The sequence below is a fragment of the Nerophis lumbriciformis genome, linkage group LG18 (genome assembly GCF_033978685.3).
Source record: "Nerophis lumbriciformis linkage group LG18, RoL_Nlum_v2.1, whole genome shotgun sequence".
Taxonomy (NCBI): Eukaryota; Metazoa; Chordata; class Actinopteri; order Syngnathiformes; family Syngnathidae; genus Nerophis; species Nerophis lumbriciformis.
The window spans coordinates 43,517,501-43,541,274 of record NC_084565.2 but is presented as its reverse complement, the minus strand read 5'-3'; the positions used below and the strand labels follow the sequence as shown (position 1 = coordinate 43,541,274).

The 23,774-nt window shown below is 37.3% G+C and overlaps 1 protein-coding gene across 1 annotated transcript in view; it reads right to left on the bottom strand.

Annotated features, from left to right (window-relative positions):
* The window catches only part of rad54l (RAD54 like), a 38,891-nt gene extending 15,818 nt beyond the window's left edge, over nt 1-23,073 (bottom strand). The window contains exons 1-9 of the mRNA XM_061978633.1: nt 23,002-23,073; nt 22,773-22,829; nt 22,602-22,687; nt 22,423-22,506; nt 14,226-14,336; nt 14,093-14,153; nt 13,896-14,031; nt 13,766-13,835; nt 1,430-1,718 (exon numbers count right to left, since the gene is read on the bottom strand). Coding sequence (XP_061834617.1) covers nt 1,430-1,718; nt 13,766-13,835; nt 13,896-14,031; nt 14,093-14,153; nt 14,226-14,336; nt 22,423-22,506; nt 22,602-22,604 — 754 coding nt within the window. The 5' untranslated portion in view covers nt 22,605-22,687; nt 22,773-22,829; nt 23,002-23,073. The remainder of the gene's footprint in view (nt 1-1,429; nt 1,719-13,765; nt 13,836-13,895; nt 14,032-14,092; nt 14,154-14,225; nt 14,337-22,422; nt 22,507-22,601; nt 22,688-22,772; nt 22,830-23,001) is intronic.
* Between the last annotated feature and the right edge of the window lie 701 nt (nt 23,074-23,774).

Below are 23,774 nucleotides of genomic sequence, written 5' to 3'. Positions count from 1 at the left end.
ATTTTGACAGTTAATGCCAGTTATCCTGTCAACCTTTCACAAGACTTCAATTTGTTCATTGAAAGTATAAACACTTTTTACAGTAAACAAATGGTAAAACAGTACTAAACAATTCCAATAAAAAAAAAAATTGGTGTCATTATTAACTTTCTGTCCAAGCTTGTATAATCTACTGCCTTGTTCAATTGTATAAAATATTCTGTGCCTAAAATTCACATTTCTATCACAATTATCATACTGTAAACATGGTAAACTAACTTCATTAAAATTAATAGTCCTGTCAATAGCATGGAATTACAATTCAAATGTAGTTTTTTTGTAAGCCTTTCAAAAGAATTCAAAATATGAAAAATTCATGAAAATTAATTGAAGCCATCAGACACTTGAAAAGTGGCACATCACATCTCTAATGTAATCATTTGAACTTTTCAACAGAAATAGCACTGCAAAAATATTAAGGACATACTTCTGTATTTTGGTAGTTATGCTGTCAACATTTAACAAGATTTCTTCAACTTGGACTTGAAAGCATAAATAGTATAAACACTTTTAACAGTATAACAGTACTAAACAATTCCAATAGATAACATTGGTGTCATTACCTTTTTGTGGCTAAAATCCGAAAAACGTTGAAAGTTTTCCACTTGTATCGCTAGCAACGGCATTAGACTTGTGTTTTTATGTCCCAACGTGGTCTTTTACATCGCTAATTCCTCCGTGTCCGATCGAAAAATCTTGTCTGCGCAAGGTGCAATTCGCGTAGTTTTCACCCTTTTTGGAACGGATAATTATTCCCGGATAGGCTTTTGAATATTCTTCACGGAATGACTGCAGTTTTCTTTTCGGTTTAAGACTCGTTTGCGATTTTTCTCCGGTTGATTCCATGATCGTTCCCTCGTTTGGAAACAATGGCCTCGTGCTTGGCAGCGGTGCTATAAATAGCCTCGCGCATGGCATTCGGAATGGCTCGATAGGAAGTTACGGGAAGCAGCGTCGATTGTCATTGTTGTTACGCGATTTCGTGAATAAAACTTTAATTTTTTTTTAATTAATGAAAAACCGTATTTTTTATCACTGCAACCGTAACCCGGAATAGGTTGATGAAAACCGTACTAATTACGGGAAAACCGGAGTAGTTGGCAGGTATGCATGTACCAAATAAAATAGCTTCGAGGTCGGTAAGCACAACCAAAATTATTCCGTACATTAGGCGCACAGTGGAGTTTTGAGAAAATGAAAGGATTTTAACTGTGCCTTATAGTACGAAAAATACGTTAAAATTCTGGTATTGTGACAATACGGTACATTAATAATGTATTGATATAAGATAGAACATTTCTAGAAGCTTTGCATCACAACTGTAGCATTAGTGAGCGTGTAACTGTTGCCAAACGACTCCTTGATTGCGTCGAAGCACAGAGATAATTACCAAGTTTCCGGTCTATGTCGTCCTTGGAGCCTCCGTCGATGGCCAAGGGCGCCACGCGTCCTCCCAGCCACTTTGCCACCTCATTGAACCAGTTCCGGACCAGACTGGACGGCGACACCACGATGACCTTGTCTATCTCCGGCTTGGCGTCGGCGCTCTGGCGAAGCAGCGTCCACATCAGGGTGATGCACTGCAGGGTCTTGCCCAGGCCCATCTCGTCGGCCATGATGCAGCCGTACGAGCCCGGAATGCGTCTGCCCGTCACGCAGTCCCACAGGAACCTCACCCCCTGGATGTGACGGGACTTATTACGCAGTTGTTCACTTGCTGAAAACTGTATCATCATATAAGTGTTTTTCATATCGGTCGATATCGATAATTACCGATATTTTCTATGTCCCATCGAAATCAGAGTAAGGTTACATCTTAAATGAAAATGTTTACATTTAATATATTTTCTCCTGCTCATTATCACCTCAGCTTTCAAGGCAGAAAGGAAAAGAAATGTCAACACAATAAATTGTAAAATCACATTGAACACTTAACAATAGGCTCTTAAATTGAAGGCGTGAAAATAAGGAATATGTTAGAAATGCTGAATAAACTGTAAGAAAATTAGAGGTGGGGGAAATCATCAAATAACATTTCCTACATTTAAAGGACAGTTTTTTAAATTTTTGTGCAAGGGTCCACCCTTACGACATTTTAGCAAAAAAAAGTTTGTAAAAAAAATATGCATTTTCTGCCATTTTTGGATGTTGTCAGGACTCCTGATTAAGTTTTGAGACATCTCTTTCATCTAAAAGGACCAGTATTGGGCAGTTGAAGCAAGACAGTTTTTTAAATTTTTGTGTAAGGGTCCCTCCTTATTTTCTGCCATTTTCTGGTTTTGTCGGGACTCCTGATGAAGTTTTGAGACATTTTCTACATTTAAAAGGACCAGTATTGGGAAGTTGAAGCAAGTCAGTTTTAAAAATGTTGTATAAGGGTCCCTACTTACGACATTTTAGGGGAAAAAAGTTTTCGGAAAAATTTATTTTCTGCCATTTTCTGGTTTTGTCGGGACTCCTGATGAAGTTTTGAGACAATTCCTACATTTAAAGGACCAGTATTGGGCAGTTGAAGCAAGACAGTTTTTTAAATTTTTGTGTAAGGGTCCCTCCTTACGACATTTTAGCGGAAAAAATAAAATTTCTGCCATTTTCGGGTTTTGTCAAACGCCTGGTGAAGTTTTGAGACATCTCCTACATTTAAAAGACCAGTATTGGGCAGTTGAAGCAAGACAATTTTTAAAATGTTGTATAAGGGTCCCCCCCACGACATTTTAGCAAAAAAAAAGTTTTCGAAAAAAAATTATTTTCTGCCATTTTCTGGTTTTGTCGGGACTCCTGATGAAGTTTTGAGACATTTTCTACATTTAAAAGGACCAGTATTGGGAAGTTGAAGCAAGTCAGTTTTAAAAATGTTGTATAAGGGTCCCTACTTACGACATTTTAGGGGGAAAAAGTTTTCGGAAAAATTTATTTTCTGCCATTTTCTGGTTTTGTCGGGACTCCTGATGAAGTTTTGAGACAATTCCTACATTTAAAGGACCAGTATTGGGCAGTTGAAGCAAGTCAGTTTTTTTGTTTTTTTTTGTGCAAGCATCCCCCCTTACGACATTTTAGCAAAAAAAAAGTTTGTAAAAAAATATAAATTTTCTGCCATATTTGGGTTTTGTCGGGACTCCTGATGAAGTTTTGAGAAATCTCCTACATTTAAAGGACCAGTATTGGGCAGTTGAACCAAGACAGTTTTTTTTCTCTTTCTGTAAATTACGACTTTTTAGCAAAAAAAAGGTTTAGAAAAAAATTAATTTTCTGCCGTTTTCGGGTTTTGTCGGAACTCTTGATGAAGTTTTGAGACATCTCTTTCATCTAAAAGGACCAGTATTGGGCAGTTGAAGCCAAGACAGTTTTTTTTATTTTTGTGTAAGGGTCCCCCCTTATGACATTTTAGCGGAAAAAATACAATTTCTGCCATTTTCGGGTTTTGTCAAACTCCTGGTGAAGTTTTGAGACATCTCCTACATTTAAAAGGACCAGTATTGGGCAGTTGAAGCAAGACAATTTCTTTTATTTTTGTGTAAAGATCCCCCCTTACGACATTTTAGCAAAAAAAAAAGTTTGTAAAAAAATATGCATTTTCTGCCATTTTTGGATGTTGTCGGGACTCCTGATGAAGTTTTGAGACATCTCCTACATCTAAAAGGACCAGTATTGGGCAGTTGAAGCAAAGACAGTTTTTTAAATTTTTGTGTAAGGGTCCCCCTTTACGACATTTTAGCGGAAAAAATACAATTTCTGCCATTTTCGGGTTTTGTCAAACTCCTGGTGAAGTTTTGAGACATCTCCTACATTTAAAGGACCAGTATTGGGCAGTTGAAGCAGGACAGTTTTTTTTTAATTTTTGTGTAAGGGTCCCCCTTACGACATTTTAGCAAAAAAAAAAGTTTGTAAAAAAATATACATTTTCTGCCATTTTTGGATGTTGTCGGGACTCCTGATGAAGTTTTGAGACATCTCCTACATTTAAAGGACCAGTATTGGGCAGTTGAAGCAACACAGTTTTTTTTTTCTTCTGTTAATTACGACATTTTAGCGGAAAAAAGGTTTCCAAAAAAAACCATTTCCTGCCGTTTTCGGGTTTTGTCGGAACTCTTGATGAAGTTTTGAGACATCTCTTTCATCTAAAGTACCAGTATTAGGCAGTTGAAGCAAGACAGTTTTTAAAATGTTGTATAAGGGTACCCCCTTACGACATTTTAGCAAAAAAAAGTTTTCCAAAAAAAATATTTTTTTGCCATTTTCTGGTTTTGTCAAGGCTCCTGATGAAGTTTTGAGACATTTCCTACATTTAAAGGACCAGTATTGGGCAGTTGAAGCAGGACAATTTTTTTTTTTTTTGTGTAAGGATCCCCCCTTACGCCATTTTAGCAAAAAAAAAAAAAAAAAAAACTTGTAAAAAAATATGCATTTTCTGCCATTTTTGGATGTTGTCGGGACTCCTGATGAAGTTTTGAGACATCTCCTACATTTAAAAGACCAGTATTGGGCAGTTGAAGCAAGACAGTTTTTATTTATTTTTTTCTGTAAATTACGACATTTTAGCAAAAAAAGGTTTAGAAAAAAATAAATTTTCTGCCGTTTTCGGGTTTTGTCGGAACTCTTGATGAAGTTTTGAGACATCTCTTTCATCTAAAGGACCAGTATTAGGCAGTTGAAGCAAGACCGTTTTTTAAATGTTGTATATTACGACATTTTAGCAAAAAAAAGTTTTCCAAAAAAATAATTTTTTTTTGCCATTTTCTGGTTTTGTCAAGACTCCTGATGAAGTTTTGAGACATTTCCTACATTTAAAGGACCAGTATTGGGCAGTTGAAGCAAGACAGTTTTTTTTATTTTTGTGTAAGGATCCCCCCTTACGAAATTTTAGCAAAAAAAAAGTTTGTAAAAAAAATATGCATTTTCTGCCATTTTTGGATGTTGTCGGGACTCCTGATGAAGTTTTGAGACATCTCCTACATTTAAAGGACCAGTATTGGGCAGTTGAAGCAGGACAGTTTTTTTTCTTTCTGTAAATTACGACATTTTAGCAAAAAAAGGTTTAAAAAAATCAACATTTTCTGCCGTTTTCGGGCTTTGATGAAGTTTTGAGACATCTCTTTAATCTAAAGGACCAGTATTAGGCAGTTGAAGGAAGACAGTTGTTTACATGTTATATAAGGATCCCCCCTTACGACATTTTAGCAAAAAAAAGTTTTCCAAAAAAATATTTTTTTTGCCATTTTCTGGTTTTGTCAAGACTCCTGATGAAGTTTTGAGACATTTCCTACATTTAAAAGGACCAGTATTGGGCAGTTGAAGCAGGACAGTTTTTTTAATTTTTGTGTAAGGGTCCCCCCTTACGACATTTTAGCGAAAAAAAGTTTTCGGAAAACATTTATTTTCTGACATTTTCTGGTTTTGTCGGGACTCCTGATGAAGTTTTGAGACATTTCCTACATGTAAAAAGACCAGTATTGGGCAGTTGAAGCAAGTCAGTTTTTAAAACGTTGTATAAGAGTCCCCCCTTACGACATTTTAGCAAAAAAAAGTTTGTAAAAAAATATGAGTTGATTGAGCCTATTTTTGGGTTTTGTCGGGACTCCTGATGAAGTTTTAGACATCTCCTACATTTAAAGGACCAGTATTGGGCAGTTGAAGCAAGACATTTTTATTATTATTTTTGTGTAAGGATCCCCCTTTATGACATTTTACAAAAATTAAAAAAAAAATTAAAAAAAATTAATTTTCTGCCATTTTTGGGTGACTCCTGATGAAGTTTTGAGACATTTCCTACAATTAAAGGACCAGTATTGGGCAGTTGAAGCAAGACAGGTTTTGTTTTTGTGTAAGGGTCCCCCTTTATGACATTTTACAAAAAAATATTTAAAAAAAAACAAAAAAACATTTTCTGCCATTTTTGTGTTTTTTTTGGGTGACTCCTGATGAAGTTTTGAGACATTTCCTACAGTTAAAGGACCAGTATTGGGCAGTTGAAGCAACACAGTCTTTTAAATGTTTGTGTAAGCGTATCAGGCAGTTGAAGCAAGACAGTTTTTTAAATTTTGTATAAGGGTGCCCCCTTACGACATTTTAGCAAAAAAAAAGTTACAACATTTTAGCGAATTTTCCCCCCGAAAAAAATAAATTTTCTGCCATTTTTGGGTTTTGGCGGGACTCCTGATGAAGTTTTGAGACATTTCCTACATCTAAAGGACCAGTATCAGGCAGTTGAAGCAAGACAGTTTTTTAAATTTTGTATAAGGGTCCCTTACGACATTTTAGCGAAAAAAATACAATTTCTGCCATTTTCGGGTTTTGTCAAACTCCTGGTGAAGTTTTGAGACATCTCCTACATTTAAAGGACCAGTATTGGGCAGTTGAAGCAAAGACAGTTTATTTTTAATTTTTGTGTAAGGATCCCCCCTTACGACATTTTAGCAAAAAAAGTTTGTAAAAAAATATAAATTTTCTGCCATTTTTGGATGTCGTCGGGACTCCTGATGAAGTTTTGAGACATCTCCTACATTTAAAAGGACCAGTATTGGGCAGTGGAAGCAAGACAGTTATTTTTATTTTTGTGTAAGGGTCCCCCCTTACGACATTTTAGCGAAGAAAATACAATTTCTGCCATTTTGGGGTTTTGTCAAACTCCTGATGAAGTTTTGAGACATCTCCTACATTTAAAGGATCAGTATTGGGCAGTTGAAGCAAGACATTTTTATTATTATTTTTGTATAAGGGTAACCCTTACGACATTTTCAAAAAAAATACATTTTCTGCCTTTTTCTGGTTTTGTTGGGACTCCTGAAGAAGTTTTGAGACATTTCCTAAATGTGAAGGACCAGTATTGGGCAGTTGAAGCAGGACAGTTTTTTTCCCCTTACGTCATTTTAGCAAAAAAAAAAAGTTTGTAAAAAAAAAAAAGCATTTTCTGTCATTTTTGGATGTTGTTGGGACTCCTGATGAAGTTTTGAGACATATCCTACAACTACAGGACCAGTATTGGGCAGTTGAAGCAAGACAGGTTTTGTTTTTGTGTAAGGGTCCCCCCTTACATTTTAGCAAAAAAAAGTTTGTAAAAAAATATACATTTTCTGCCATTTTTGGGTTTTGTCGGGACTCCTGATGAAGTTTTGAGACATCTCCTACATTTAAAGGACCAGTATTGGGCAGTTGAAGCAAGACATTTTTTTTAATTAATTTTGTGAAAGGATCCCCCCTTATGACATTTTACAAAAAAATATTTAAAAAAAAAAATCATTTCCTGCCATTTTTTTTTTTTTGGGTGACTCCTGATGAAGTTTTGAGACATTTGCTACAGTTAAAGGACCAGTATTGGGCAGTTGAAGCAACACAGTCTTTTAAATGATTGTGTAAGCGTATCAGGCAGTTGAAGCAAGACAGTTTTTTAAATTTTGTATAAGGGTGCCCCCTTACGACATTTTAGCAAAAAAAAGTTACGACATTGTAGCAAAATTTTACCCCCGAAAAAAATACATTTTCTGCCATTTTTGGGTTTTGGTGGGACTCCTGATGAAGTTTTGAGACATCTCCTACATGTAAAGGACCAGTATTGGGCAGTTGAAGCAGGACAGTTTTTTTTGTGTGTAAGGGTCCCCCCTTACATTTTAGCAAAAAAAAGTTTGTAAAAAAAAAAAATACATTTTCTGCCATTTTTGGGTTTTGTCGGGACTCTTGATGAAGTTTTGAGACATCTCCTACATTTAAAGGACCAGTATTGGGCAGTTGAAGCAAGACATTTTTTTAAATGATTTTTGTGTAAAGATCCCCCCTTACGACATTTTACAAAAAAATATTTAAAAAAAAACAAAAAACATTTTCTGCCATTTTTTTTTTTTGAGTGACTCCTGATGAAGTTTTGAGACATTCGCTCGGATGCCCAGCGAGCCTGCGGGGAGACCACACCCACAATCAGCTCAGTTGAAGCAAGAATTTTTTACAAAATTTTACATTTTACTAAAAAATATATATAAAAAAAAAAAAACATTTTCTGCCATTTTTGTTTTTTTTTGGGTGACTCCTGATGAAGTTTTGAGACATTTCCTACAGTTAAAGGACCAGTATTGGGCAGTTGAAGCAACACAGTCTTTTAAATGTTTGTGTAAGCGTATCAGGCAGTTGAAGCAAGACAGTTTTTTAAATTTTGTATAAGGGTGCCCTCTTACGACATTTTAGCAAAAAAAAGTTACGACATTTTAGCGACATTTTGTCCCCGAAAAAAATACATTTTCTGCCATTTTTGGGTTTTGGCGGGGCTCCTGATGAAGTTTTGAGACATCTCTTTCATCTAAAGGACCAGTATTAGGCAGTTGAAGCAAGACAGTTTTTAAAATTTTGTATAAGGGTCCCCCCTTACGACATTTTAGCGGAAAAAGGTTTTCGAAAAAAAATTATTTTCTGCCATTTTCTGGTTTTGTCGGGACTCCTGATGAAGTTTTGAGACATTTCCTACATTTAAAAGGACCAGTATTGGGAAGTTGAAGCAAGTCAGTTTTTAAAACGTTGTATAAGAGTCCCCCCCTAACGACATTTTAGCAAAAAAAAGTTTGTAAAAAAAATATAAATTTTGAGCCTATTTTTGGGTTTTGTCGGGACTCCTGATGAAGTTTTGAGACATCTCCCACATTTAAAGGACCAGTATTGGGCAGTTGAAGAAAGACATTTTTTTAAATTATTTTTGTGTAAGGATCCCCCCTTACGACATTTTACAAAAAAATATTAAAAAAAAAAAACAAAATAAATTTTCTGCCATTTTCTGGTTTTGTCGGGACTCCTGATGAAGTTTTGAGACATCTCCTACATTTAAAGGACCAGTATTGGGCAGTTGAAGCAAGACATTTTTTCATTATTTTTGTGTAAGGATCCCCCTTATGACATTTTACAAAAAAATAAAAAATATAAAAAAAAAAAACATTTTCTGCCATTTTTTTTTTTTTTTGGGTGACTCCTGATGAAGTTTTGAGACATTTGCTACAGTTAAAGGACCAGTATTGGGCAGTTGAAGCAACACAGTCTGTTAAATGTTTGTGTAAGCGTATCAGGCAGTTGAAGCGAGACAGTTTTTTAAATTTTGTATAAGGGTGCCCCCTTACGACATTTTAGCAAAAAAAAGTTATGACATTTTAGCGAAATTTCCCCCCCCCGAAAAAAATACATTTTCTGCCATTTTTGGGTTTTGGCGGGACTCCTGATGAAGTTTTGAGACATTTCCTACATCTAAAGGACCAGTATCAGGCAGTTGAAGCAAGACAGTTTTTTTAAAATTTTGTATAAGGGTCGCCCCTTACGACATTTTAGCAAAAAAAAAGTTTGTAAAAAATTATACATTTTCTGCCATTGTTGGGTTTTGTCGGGACTCCTGATGAAGTTTTGAGACATCTCCTACATTTAAAGGACCAGTATTGGGCAGTTGAAACAAAGACAGGTTTTTTTTGTGTGTGTGTAAGGGTCCCTCCTTACGACATTTTAGCGAAAAAAATACAATTTCTGCCATTTTCGGGTTTTGTCAAACTCCTGGTGAAGTTTTGAGACATCTACATTTAAAGGACCAGTATTGGGCAGTTGAAGCAAGACAGTTTTTTTATTTTTGTGTAAGGATCCCCCCTTATGACATTTTAGCAAAAAAAAGTTTGTAAAAAAAATATACATTTTGAGCCTATTTTTGGGTTTTGTCGGGACTCCTGATGAAGTTTTGAGACATCTCTTACATTTAAAGGACCAGTATTGGGTAGTTGAAGCAAGACATTTTTTTATTATTTTTGTGTAAGGATCCCCCTTATGACATTTTACAAAAAAATATATATATAAGAAAAAAAATACATTTACTGCATTTTTTTTTTTTTTTTTTGGGTGACTCCTGATGAAGTTTTTCCTACAGTTAAAGGACCAGTATTGGGCAGTTGAAGCAACACAGTCTTTTAAATGATTGTGTAAGCGTATCACGCAGTTGAAGCAAGACAGTTTTTTAAATTTTGTATAAGGGTGCCCCCTTACGACATTTTAGCAAAAAAAAGTTACGACATTTTAGCAAAATTTTACCCCCGAAGAAAATACATTTTCTGCCATTTTTGGGTTTTGGCGGGACTCCTGATGAAGTTTTGAGACATCTCTTTCATCTAAAGGACGAGTATTAGGCAGTTGAAGCAAGACAGTTTTTAAAATGTTGTATAAGGATCCCCCCATACGACATTTTAGCGAAAAAAAGTTTTCGGAAAAAAAATATTTTCTGCCATTTTCTGGTTTTGTCGGGACTCCTGATGAAGTTTTGAGACATTTCCTAGATTTAAAAGGACCAGTATTGGGAAGTTGAAGCAAGTCAGTTTTTAAAACGTTGTATAAGAGTCCCCCCTTACGACATTTTAGCAAAAAAAAGTTTGTAAAAAAATATATACATTTTGAGCCTATTTTGGGGTTTTGTCGGGACTCCTGATGAAGTTTTGAGACATCTCCTACATTTAAAGGACCAGTATTGGGCAGTTGAAGCAAGACATTTTTTTAATTATTTTTGTGTAAGGATCCCCCCTTACGACATTTTACAAAAAAATATTTAAAAAATAAAAATAAAAAATAAATCTGCCATTTTTTTTTGGGTGACTCCTGATGAAGTTTTGAGACATTTCCTACAGTTAAATGACCAGTATTGGGCAGTTGAAGCAACACAGTCTGTTAAATCAGGCAGTTGAAGCAAGACAGTTTTTTAAATTTTGTATAAGGATGCCCCCTTACGACATTTTAGCAAAAAAAAGTTACAACATTTTAGCGAATTCCCCCCCCCCCCGAAAAAAATACATTTTCTGCCATTTTTGGGTTTTGGCGGGACTCCTGATGAAGTTTTGAGACATCTCCTACATGTAAATGACCAGTATTGGGCAGTTGAAGCGAGAATTTTTTTTATTATTTTTGTGTAAGGATCCCCTCTTATGACATTTTCCAAAAAAATATAAAAAAAATTTTTTTTTAATTTTCTGCCTTTTTTTTTTTTTGGGGTGACTCCTGATGACATTTTGAGACATTTCCTACAATTAAAGGACCAGCATTGGGCAGTTGAAGCAAGACAGGGGTTTTTTTGTGTGTAAGGGTCCCCCCTTACATTTTAGCAAAAAAAAAAGTTTGTAAAAAAATATACATTTTCTGCCATTTTTGGGTTTTGTCGGGACTCCTGATGAAGTTTTGAGACATCTCCTACATTTAAAGGACCAGTATTGGGCAGTTGAAGCAAGACATTTGTTTTAATTGTTTTTGTGTAAGGATCCCCCCTTACGACATTTTACAAAAAAATAAAAAAAAAAAAAAAAATAATTTTCTGCCATTTTTTTTTTGGGTGACTCCTGATGAAGTTTTGAGACATTTCCTACAATTAAAGGACCAGTATTGGGCAGTTGAAGCAAGACAGGGTTTTTTTGTGTAAGGGTCCCCCCTTACATTTTAGCAAAAAAAAAATTTTGTAAAAAAATATACATTTTACAAAAAAATCTTAAAACAACAAAAAAAAAAAACATTTTCTGCCATTTTTGGTTTTTTTTTGGGTGACTCCTGATGAAGTTTTGAGACATTTCCTACAGTTAAAGAACCAGTATTGGGCAATTGAAGCAACACAGTCTTTTAAATGTTTATGTAAGCGTATCAGGCAGTTGAAGCAAGACAGTTTTTTAAATTGTGTATAAGGGTGCCCTCTTACGACATTTTAGCAAATTTCCCCCCCCGAAAAAAATACATTTTCTTCCATTTTTGGGTTTTGGCGGGACTCCTGATGAAGTTTTGAGACATTTCCTACATGGAAATGACCAGTATTGGGCAGTTGAAGCAAGACAGTTTTAAAAATGTTGTATAAGGATCGACATTTTAGCGAAAAAAAGTTTTCCAAAAAAATTATTTTCTGCCATTTTCTGGTTTTGTTGGGACTCCTGATGAAGTTTTGAGACATTTCCTACATTTAAAAGGACCAGTATTGGGAAGTTGAAGCAAGTCAGGTGACGACTTGTCCAGGGTGTACCCCGCCTTCCGCCCGATTGTGGCTGAGATAGGCCCCAGCGCCCCCTGCGACCCCGAAGGGAATAAGTGGTAGAAAATGGATGGATGGAGGGATGTATAAGAGTCCCCCCTTACGACATTTTAGCAAAAAAAAGTTTGTAAAAAAAATATACATTTTGAGCCTATTTTGAGGTTTTGTCGGGACTCCTGATGAAGTTTTGAGACATCTCCCACATTCAAAAGGACCAGTATTGGGCAGTTGAAGCAAGACTTTTTTTTAAATTATTTTTGTGTAAGGATCCCCTCTTACGACATTTTACAAAAAAATATTTAAAAAAAAAACAAAAAAACATTTTCTGCCATTTTTGTGTTTTTTTTGGGTGACTCCTGATGAAGTTTTGAGACATTTCCTACAGTTAAATGACCAGTATTGGGCAGTTGAAGCAACACAGTCTGTTAAATCAGGCAGTTGAAGCAAGACAGTTTTTTAAATTTTGTATAAGGGTGCCCCCTTACGACATTTTAGCAAAAAAAAGTTACAACATTTTAGCGAATTTCCCCCCCCGAAAAAAATACATTTTCTGCCATTTTTGGGTTTTGGCGGGACTCCTGATGAAGTTTTGAGACATCTCCTACATGTAAATGACCAGTATTGGGCAGTTGAAGCGAGAATTTTTTTTATTATTTTTGTGTAAGGATCCCCTCTTATGACATTTTCCAAAAAAATATTAAAAAAAAAAAAATTTAATTTTCTGCCTTTTTTTTTTTTTTGGGTGACTCCTGATGACATTTTGAGACATTTCCTACAATTAAAGGACCAGCATTGGGCAGTTGAAGCAAGACAGGGGTTTTTTTGTGTGTAAGGGTCCCCCCTTACATTTTAGCAAAAAAAAAAGTTTGTAAAAAAATATACATTTTCTGCCATTTTTGGGTTTTGTCGGGACTCCTGATGAAGTTTTGAGACATCTCCTACATTTAAAGGACCAGTATTGGGCAGTTGAAGCAAGACATTTGTTTTAATTGTTTTTGTGTAAGGATCCCCCCTTACGACATTTTACAAAAAAAATAAATAAAAAAAATAATTAATTTTCTGCCATTTTTTTTTGGGGGTGACTCCTGATGAAGTTTTGAGACATTTCCTACAATTAAAGGACCAGTATTGGGCAGTTGAAGCAAGACAGGGTTTTTTTTGTGTAAGGGTCCCCCCTTACATTTTAGCAAAAAAAAAATTTGTAAAAAAATATACATTTTACAAAAAAATCTTAAAAAAAACACAAAAAAAAACATTTTCTGCCATTTTGGTTTTTTTTTTGGGTGACTCCTGATGAAGTTTTGAGACATTTCCTACAGTTAAAGGACCAGTATTGGGCAGTTGAAGCAACACAGTCTTTTAAATGTTTATGTAAGCGTATCAGGCAGTTGAAGCAAGACAGTTTTTAAAATTTTGTATAAGGGTGCCCTCTTACGACATTTTAGCAAATTTTTCCCCCCGAAAAAAATAAATTTTCTTCTATTTTTGGGTTTTGGCGGGACTCCTGATGAAGTTTTGAGACATTTCCTACATGTAAATGACCAGTATTGGGCAGTTGAAGCAAGACATTTTTTTAATCATTTTTGTCTAAGGGACATTTTAGCATTTAGTTTGTCAAAAAATATGCATTTTCTGCCATTTTCGGGTTTTGCAAACTTTTGGCCTGTACTATATATTGATATCGTTGCTCACTATTAGCCTTGGCTAAGGTGCAACGACGGCGGTTACCTCTCTCTGATGCGGTCTGAGCACCTTCCCTAAGATGGGATCCACAACAACGTGGACGGGAAGTTTGTCCCTGCAAAAGAAACGTTTCAAACCGAGCTGAAGACCAAAGAAGATACGGTGATAGTCCTACTTGTCCGCTTTGAGCTGCTGGTGGGCGCCGAGCAACTGGGGCTCAAACAGAACCAGGGCGTCCTCTGCAAACGGGTCATGGAGCGCTCGCCTCACGCCCGCACGCTTCAGGCCGAGCGCTCGGATGCCCAGCGAGCCTGCGGGGAGACCACGCCCACAATCAGCTCGGGTAGCGAGAGGCCAGGAGACGAAGCTTACCGGTGTAATTGTGGATGGGAACCTTAAACGGCTTGGAGAGGATCCTACGGATGAACTCCTCCTGCGGGGGACATTTGTGACAGTCGGACTTGGGTCCTACAGAGAAGTCAACACGAGGCGTTCATGCTCTCACGTGCTTGTCGGCGTCCGCACACTCCGGCCGAGCGTTCAGCTGCGTCAGAGGCTTCCTGAACGGAGACACGTGATTGTCTCGCACACCTGCATCACTTTTGCTTCTTTTTTCCTGCAAACCATCACAGAACACACACTCTTATTAATAGGCATGTAACGCTATCCAAATCTCACGGTACGATGTCAGGGTTTCCCCTAAACCCGTGGCGGAGGGGGCGTGGTTATGGGCATGGTCACCGTCATGTCATCAAGTCATTTGCATTATTTTCTATTTTCTTTAAAAAGGCTAAAAAAAATGTATACCGTATTTTCCGCACTATAAGGCGCACCTAAAAACCACAAATTTTCTCAAAAGCTGACAGTGCGCCTTATAACCCGGTGCGCTTTATATATGGATAAATATTAAGATTCATTTTCATAAAGTTTCGGTCTCGTAACTACGGTAAACAGCCGCCATCTTTTTTCCCCGTAGAACAGGAAGCGCTTCTTCTTCTACGCAAGCAACCGCCAAGGTAAGCATCCGCCCCCATAGAACAGGAAGCGCTTCTTCTTCTACTGTAAGCAACCACCCGCCCGCGTAGAAGAAGAAAAAGCACGCGGATATACCGTACGTTTCATTTCCTTTGTGTGTTTACATCTGTAAAGACCACAAAATGGCTCCTACCAAGTGACAGGGATCCGGTTCATGAAAAGACGCAATCTCTCCATCCGCACACGGACTACTATTTCACAGCAACTGATATTCCTGTGAACCGCACTGTGGATACAACGGGAGCACGTACGGTGAATATTCGCACCACAGGGAATGAGAAGTCATCCTTCACTGTGGTTCTAGCTTGCCATGCTAATGGCCAGAAACTTCCACCCATGGTGATATTCAAAAGGAAGACCTTGCCAAAAGAGACCTTTCCAGCCGGCGTCATCATAAAAGCTAACTCGAAGGGATGGATGAAGAAAAGATGAGCGAGTGGTTAAGGTAAGTTTAAGTTTACGCGAAGAGGCCGGGTGGCTTTTTTCACGCAGCTCCGTCCATGTTGATATACGACTCCATGCGCGCCCACATCACGCTGGTTTTTAATATATTATTAAAGTTTGACTGACCTATCTGACTGTTTTTTTTGACATTCCTTTAGCGCAGTTAGATGCGGCTTATAACACGGGGCGGCTTATAGGTGGACAAAGTTTTGAAATATGCCGTTCATTGAAGGCGCGGCTTATAACCCAGGGCGCCTTATGGTGCGGAAAATACGGTACATACAATTAAAACACATATGTTATTAATTAGTATTAACATCCTTTTTTTAATCATTTTTGCCATAATTGTGTGAATGCTCCAAAGTTTTCTACACCAAAATTCATCTATTTCTTCTTCTTCTTCTCCAGTTTTTTGGCGCGCTCTACCTTCCACATTTTTTTATCCCATTCAAACTGTTCCGACTTCAAACTGTTCAGCCTATTCGGGAATGGCGGGCTTTCCGTTGACAAATTCCAAAAATTCCCAGATTTCCCAGAATTCCAGGTTTTTCCCATTCAAAATGAATCGGTCATTTTTCAAACTTTCACCATTTCCACATTTTTTAACCGATTCAAACTATTCCACCTTCAACATATTCCACTCATCCGGCTAACTATCATTTTTCCAAGTTCAAAAAAATTCCAGGAATTCCCAGAATTCCCGGTTTTTCAAACCCTTTTTTCTGTCGACTACTCTTTTCACATTTTTCAACCCACTTTCACCGTTCCACCGTCAATACATTCCTCTTAATCAGGACAAATGCAAATGTTTTAAGCATTTTCAAAAAAATTCCCGCTTTTCCATGAAATTCCCATTGAAAAGAAAATGTTTAAAAGTTCCACAACTCCCACATTTTTCATCCGATCTAAAGCGTTCCAATTTCAAACTGTTCAGCCTATTCAGGAATCGCGGGCTTTTCCTTGACAAATCCCAGAAATTCCCAGATTTCCCAGAATTCCAGGTTTTCCGCGACATTTTTCCCATTCAAAATGAATTGGCCATTTTTCAAAATTCCACCATTTCCACATTTTTCTACCTATTCAAACCATTCCACCTTCAACAAATTCTACTCATCCTGCTAATTCAAACTATCATTTCTCCAAGTTCAAAAAAATTCCAGGAATTCCCAGAATTCCCGGTTTTTCAAACCCTTTTTTCTGTCGACTACTCTTTTCACATTTTTCAACCCACTTTCACAGTTCCACCGTCAATACATTCCTCTTAATCAGGACAAAAAACGAAGTTGCTTTTGGAACTGAAAAAATTCCCGGTTTTCTCAGAATTCCGTAACACCATTTCTCAATTAAAAGTGTTACTACTTCAACATTTCTCGACCAATTTGAAAAATTCCAACACCAACCATTTCAACTTACTCAGAACATTCAAATGTTTTAAGCATTTTCAAAAAAATTCCCGCTTTTCCATGAAATTCCCATTGAAAAGAAAATGTTTAAAAGTTCCACAACTCCCATATTTTTCATCCGATCTAAAGCGTTCCAATTTCAAACTGTTCAGCCTATTCAGGAATCGCGGGCTTTTCCTTGACAAATCCCAAAAATTCCCAGATTTCCCAGAATTCCAGGCTTTCCGCGACATTTTTCCCATTCAAAATGAATTGGCCATTTTTCAAAATTCCACCATTTCCACATTTTTCTACCTATTCGAACCATTCCACCTTCAACAAATTCTACTCATCCTGCTAATTCAAACTATCATTTCTCCAAGTTCAAAAAAATTCCAGGAATTCCCAGAATTCCCGGTTTTTCAAACCCTTTTTTCTGTCGACTACTCTTTTCACATTTTTCAACCCACTTTCACCGTTCCACCGTCAATACATTCCTCTTAATCAGGACAAAAAACGAAGTTGCTTTTTGAACTGAAAAAATTCCCGGTTTTCCCAGAATTCCGTAACACCATTTCTCAATTAAAAGTGTTACTACTTCAACATTTCTCGACCAATTTGAAAAATCCCAACACCAATCATTTCAACTTATTCAGAACATTCAAATGTTTTAAGCATTTTCCAAAAAATTCCCGCTTTTCCATGAAATTCCCATTGAAAAGAACATTTTTTAAAGTTCCACAACTCCCACATTTTTCATCCGATTCAAAGCGTTCCAACTTTAAACTGTTCAGCCTATTCAGGAATTGCGGGGTTTTTTTCTTGACAAATCCCAAAAATTCCCAGATTTCCAGGTTTTCCACGACATTTTTCCCATTCAAAATGAATTGGCCATTTTTCAAAATTCCACCATTTCCACATTTTTCTACCTATTCAAACCATTCCACCTTCAACACATTCCACTCATCCTGCTAATTCAAACTATCATTTTTCCAAGTTCAAAAAAATTCCAGGAATTCCCAGAATTCTCGTTTTTTCAAACCCTTTTTTCATCTTTTTTTTTGTCGACTACTCTTTTCACATTTTTCAACCCACTTCAACCGTTCCACCGTCAAAACATTCCTCTTAATCAGGACAAAAAACGAAGTTGCTTATTGAACTGAAAAAATTCCCGGTTTTCCCAGAATTCCGTAACACCATTTCTCAATTAAAAGTGTTACTACTTCAACATTCCTCGACCAATTTGAAAAATTCCAACACCAATCATTTCAACTTATTCAGAACATTCAAATGTTTTTCAGCATTTTCAAAAAAATTCCCGCTTTTCCATGAAATTCCCATTGAAAAGAAAAATGTTTAAAGTTCCACAACTCCCACATTTTTCATCCGATTCAAAGCGTTCCAACTTCAAACTGTTCAACCTATTCGGGAATCGCAGGCTTTTCCTTGACAAATCCCAAAAATTCCCAGATTTCCCAGAATTCCAGGTTTTCCGCGACATTTTTCCCATTCAAAATGAATTGGCCATTTTTCAAAATTCCACCATTTCCACATTTTTCTACCTATTCAAACCATTCCACCTTCAACACATTCCACTCATCCTGCTAATTCAAACTATCATTTTTCCAAGTTCAAAAAAATTCCAGGAATTCCCAGAATTCCCGTTTTTTCAAACCCTTTTTTTCTGTCGACTACTCTTTTCACATTTTTCAACCCACTTCAACCGTTCCACCGTCAAAACATTCCTCTTAATCAGGACAAAAAACTAAGTGAACTGGAAAATTTCCCGGTTTTCCCGAAATTCCAGGAATTCCGTAACACCATTTCTCAATTAAAAGTGTTACCGTATTTTCCGCACTATTAGCCGCACCTAAAAACCACAAATTTACTCAAAAGCTGACAGTGCGGCTTATAACCCGGTGCGCTTTATATATGGATTAATATTAAGATTCATTTTCATAAAGTTTCGGTCTCGCAACTACGGTAAACAGCCGCCATCTTTTTTCCCCGTAGAAGAGGAAGTGCTTCTTCTTCTACGCAAGCAACCGCCAAGGTAAGCACCCGCCCCCATAGAAGAGGAAGTGCTTCTTCTTCTACTGTAAGCAACCACCCGCCCCCGTAGAAGAAGAAGAAGCGCGCGGATATTACGTTTCATTTCCTTTGTGTGTTTACATCTGTAAAGACCACAAAATGGCTCCTACTAAGCGACAGGTTTCCGGTTCATGAAAAGACGCAATCTCTCCATCCGCACACGGACTACTATTTCACAGCAACTGCCTAAAGACTTTCAAGAAAAGCTGGCTACTTTCCGTGCATATTGTAAAAACAAGATAGCTGAAAAAAAGATCCGGCCAGAGAACATTATCAACATGGACGAGGTTCCACTGACTTTTGATATTCCTGTGAACCGCACTGTGGATACAACGGGAGCACGTACGGTGAATATTCGCACCACAGGGAATGAGAAGTCATCCTTCACTGTGGTTCTAGCTTGCCATGCTAATGGCCAGAAACTTCCACCCATGGTGATATTCAAAAGGAAGACCTTGCCAAAAGAGACCTTTCCAGCCGGCGTCATCATAAAAGCTAACTCGAAGGGATGGATGAAGAAAAGATGAGCGAGTGGTTAAGGTAAGTTTAAGTTTACGCGAAGAGGCCGGGTGGCTTTTTTCACGCAGCTCTGTCCATGTTGATATACGATTTAGCGCAGTTAGATGCGGCTTACAACACGGGGCGGCTTATAGGTGGACAAAGTTTTGAAATATGCCGTTCATTGAAGGCGCGGCTTATAACCCAGGGCGCCTTATGGTGCGGAAAATACGGTAACTTACAAATGGCAATATATGTATTTATTTAAGTGTGTATCAAACTGGTAGCCCTTCGCATTAATCAGTACCCAAGAAGTAGTTTTTGGTTTCAAAAAGGTTGGTGACCCCTGTACTAGGGCATCAAATCAGTGTCAGTTGAGTCGGTCCATAGGTTGCCTGTAGGGATTTTTAATGTCCAGCAGATGTCAGTATTTAGTGACACAGTATCGACACAGTATCAATACAGTTTTGCAATGTGTCGAAACGCTTCATGACGCCTCATCAACCCGTCACTACCTACAACAGTTATACATTCTAATGTTCACACTTGGGCTTTTATTTTGTAATAGGGCAGGGCCGACATCCGGGCAACTGAGCTACATACGGGTTCTTCGAGCCATAGCAACCTGACTGGCGTTGAAAACAAACCGTCGCCATTACTCTTTAACCTGTCGACCTGCGCTGATTAAACCCGTCATTCTGCCTCCAAAATGCCAAAAAAACTGTGTTGTTTTTGGTTGTGCAAACCACAACTGGAAACAGGGAAAACAAAGGTCGTATTTTGTTCTGCCAAAGCGTGCTAAAAGCCCACAGAGACGAGACAAACGGCTCGCAGCTTTACACCAGGAAAACGAGGACGGTTCTCACTGGAGTCCCCCAAAATCCCGGGTCGTGTGTTCGGATCACTTCGTTTCTGGTAAATATAAGGAACAAAAATCCACCTTCTTAACCACAACTTGGCTATACCGTCCATGCTAATGTTGAACCCGTTGAATTTTTACTGAATAACGTTCGACAGCTGAAGTTGTTGTTGTTGCACAACAATAACATACGGTATAAAGGCTATTTTCGAAAACCGGTTTCATTTAAATTTGCACTTAACGGTTGGGTTTTTATGGCTTTTTCATGGCCTGATGAGTGAAAACGCCTGTAATTTTAAATAAATAATTCAGTTAAAAAAAGGAACAGTAATTCAGCAAATAATAAATCATAATACTGAACTGAATTTGAATGAGCTCTCTACAGATATAATAAATATACAGATACTGGTAGCCACCGTGTCATCCTTATTATCATTTATCAACATACCTTGGGTGATTTAACAATTTTTATGTGATTTATTCGTTATATAACAACCGAAGCTAACAACCGACCTGGTGCGCTTGTGAGGTAGACATAAAGATTTCCAAATTCCATGTCCGGCCATTGTGTAGGATTATCAGTCCACGCATCTGCTGGAAGGCGGTAAGGGCAGTCGTTTAATCCAACTACAGAACATTTTAACTCGTGTCTTAACCAGAGGTGGGTAGAGTAGCCAGAAATTGTACTCAAGTAAGAGTACTGTTACTTTAGAGATTTATTACTCAAGTAAAAGTAAGGAGTAGTCACCCAAATATTTACTTGAGTAAAAGTAAAATGTTGTGAAAAAACTACTCAAGTACTGAGTAACTGATGAGTAACATACACACACATATCATATATATATATATATATATATATATATATATATATATATATATATATATATATATATATATATATATATATATATATGTATATATATATATATATATATATATATATATATATATATATATATATATATATATATACACACACACACATATATACATATATATATATAAATATATATATAAATACATTGATATATACAGTATATAATTTATATTTATTTATTTTGCCGTTTTTGTTTACATGTTAAAGGTGTTTTAATGAATATACATGCATGTTTAACACATATAGATTCCTTTCTTTCATGAAGACAAGAATATAAGTTGGTGTATTACCTGATTCTGATGACTTGCATTGATTGTAATCAGACAGTAGTGATGATAACGTCCACGTTTTCAAATGGAGGAGAAGAAAAGTTCCTCCTTTCTGTCTAATACCACGTGAAAGTGGTGGGTTTTTGGCATCTTATTTGTCCAGCTTCCATATTCGTTTTTATACACTTTACAAGAAATACATTGGCGGCAAACTCCTTAGCTTGCTAGCTTGTTTGCGCTGGCTTTCGGAGACTCTTGTTTTGAAAGCGCAGGCGCGATGGAGCGGCACTTTTATTGTGAAGACAGGAACTGTGCAGTCAGTCTTTAGGCTTTTGACGGGATGTACGGTTGAAATAAAAAAGGGTCTTTTTTCCTTCACAATTTTGATTGATTGATTGGAACTTTTATGATTAGATTGCACAGTACAGTACATATTCCGTACAATTGACCACTAAATGGTAACACCCCAATAAGTTTTTCAACTTGTTTAAGTCAGGTCATGTGACCACCTGGCTCTGTTTGATTGGTCCAACGTCACCAGTGACTGCATCTGATTGGTGGAACGGAGTGAACGTCACCAGTGACTGCATCTGATTGGTGAAACGCAGGCACTATGAAGGTCTGTCTGACAGACCAAAACAAACAAAGCGTACATTAACAGATCGATAAAAATTAGTAGCGAGTAGCGAGCTGAATGTAGATAAAAGTAGCGGAGTAAAAGTAGTGTTTCTTCTCTATAAATATACTCAAGTAAAAGTAAAAGTATGTTGCATTAAAACTACTCTTAGAAGTACAATTTATCCCAAAAGTTACTCAAGTAGATGTAACGGAGTAAATGTAGCGCATTACTACCCACCTCTGATCTTAACCTAGCCTCACTGGAAAGACTATTTACATAATCATACGCCATTTAGAACAGTTTAAAATGCCGTGAAACCTCGTTAAATGCCCTTTCTGTCAATGCTGTGTTCGCTGTGAGCTGGTTTGTTTTCAACGAATTCAATATGGCGACCGGTTGCTAGGGGATTGGCAGGCGGAAGTGACGTAGGTCCGCCCTCGCCTGTAGGGATGTTTAATGTCCAGCAGATGTCAGTATTTAGTGACACAGTATCGACACAGTATCAATACAGTTTTGCAATGTGTCGAAACGCTTCATGACGCCTCATCAACCCATCACTACCTACAACAGTTATACATTCTAATGTTCACACTTGGGCTTTTATTTTGTAATATTTGGACTAACTCACCGCTGTGCACGTCCACTCCTCCTCCTCATCATCATCATCCCCTTGCTTCCGTTTGGCGACCTGACTGGGGGCCAAACTCCTTCTCTGTGTGATCACACAAGCCTGACGTTACAAACAATGGAGGGATAATAATAATAATAATAATAATAATAATAAATGAGCTCTTTTTGCTAGCTCACCATTTCCGCCCGTGCCTCGAAGCTGCTGTTTGGCTCGACGTTAGCCCGCTTGTGTCGTCTCGCATCGCGCCTGGAAGACCCTAAACCTAAATGTGATGTTCAAGCCAACAAAGTTACCGTCAATGAACTCGGACGCGACTTGGGCAGCTTAGAAAGAGCGAGTGAAGTCACCATGGACGTTGTGGCCGCCATCACCGCCTCAAACTGCCCGCGAAATCTGCTTTGCAACTACGGCAAGCGCGAAGGGGAAAAATAAATCATTTTTTAAAAGGTTGATTTGAACCATATTCGCACTTATTAGTGTCGGATATGAGAAACATTGATACAACGCGATTATTACCAACTACAGTTTTTTTTAAACATGAATTTGAGTTTGACTAAAAGTGAAAAAGGTATTTACCTTCCGTCGAATATCTTCTTCTTTAATGGCGGTTGGCAAGCAAGCTTGTGCTGTGCATTAGCGCCACCTACTGACATGGAGTGTGGACCGAAGTGGAACTTCCTCTATATTCTTTTATTTTAACCCAGTCTTTTTTAAATATGTGTATAATGCTTTATATACTATGTGTTCGGACTGCAATCCTAAAATATCTTCCACTACTAACCTAACCTTTCTTTCACTAACTAATTACCTAGTATTTCTCTATTGTATTTCCTACAATCAGGCCCGGCCCTAACCAATCTGGCGCCCTAGGCAAGATTTTAGGTGGCGCCCCCCCACACATCGGCAGTGAAGTGTATATACAGGTAAAAGCCAGTAAATTAGAATATTTTGAAAAACTTGATTTATTTCAGTAATTGCATTCAAAAGGTGTAACTTGTACATTATATTTATTCATTGCACACAGACTGATGCATTCAAATGTTTATTTCATTTAATTTTGATGATTTGAAGTGGCAACAAATGAAAATCCAAAATTCCGTGTGTCACAAAATTAGAATATTACTTAAGGCTAATACAAAAAAGGGATTTTTAGAAATGTTGTCCAACTGAAAAGTATGAAAATGAAAAATATGAGCATGTACAATACTCAATACTTGGTTGGAGCTCCTTTTGCCTCAATTACTGCGTTAATGCGGCGTGGCATGGAGTCGATGAGTTTCTGGCACTGCTCAGGTGTTATGAGAGCCCAGGTTGCTCTGATAGTGGCCTTCAACTCTTCTGCGTTTTTG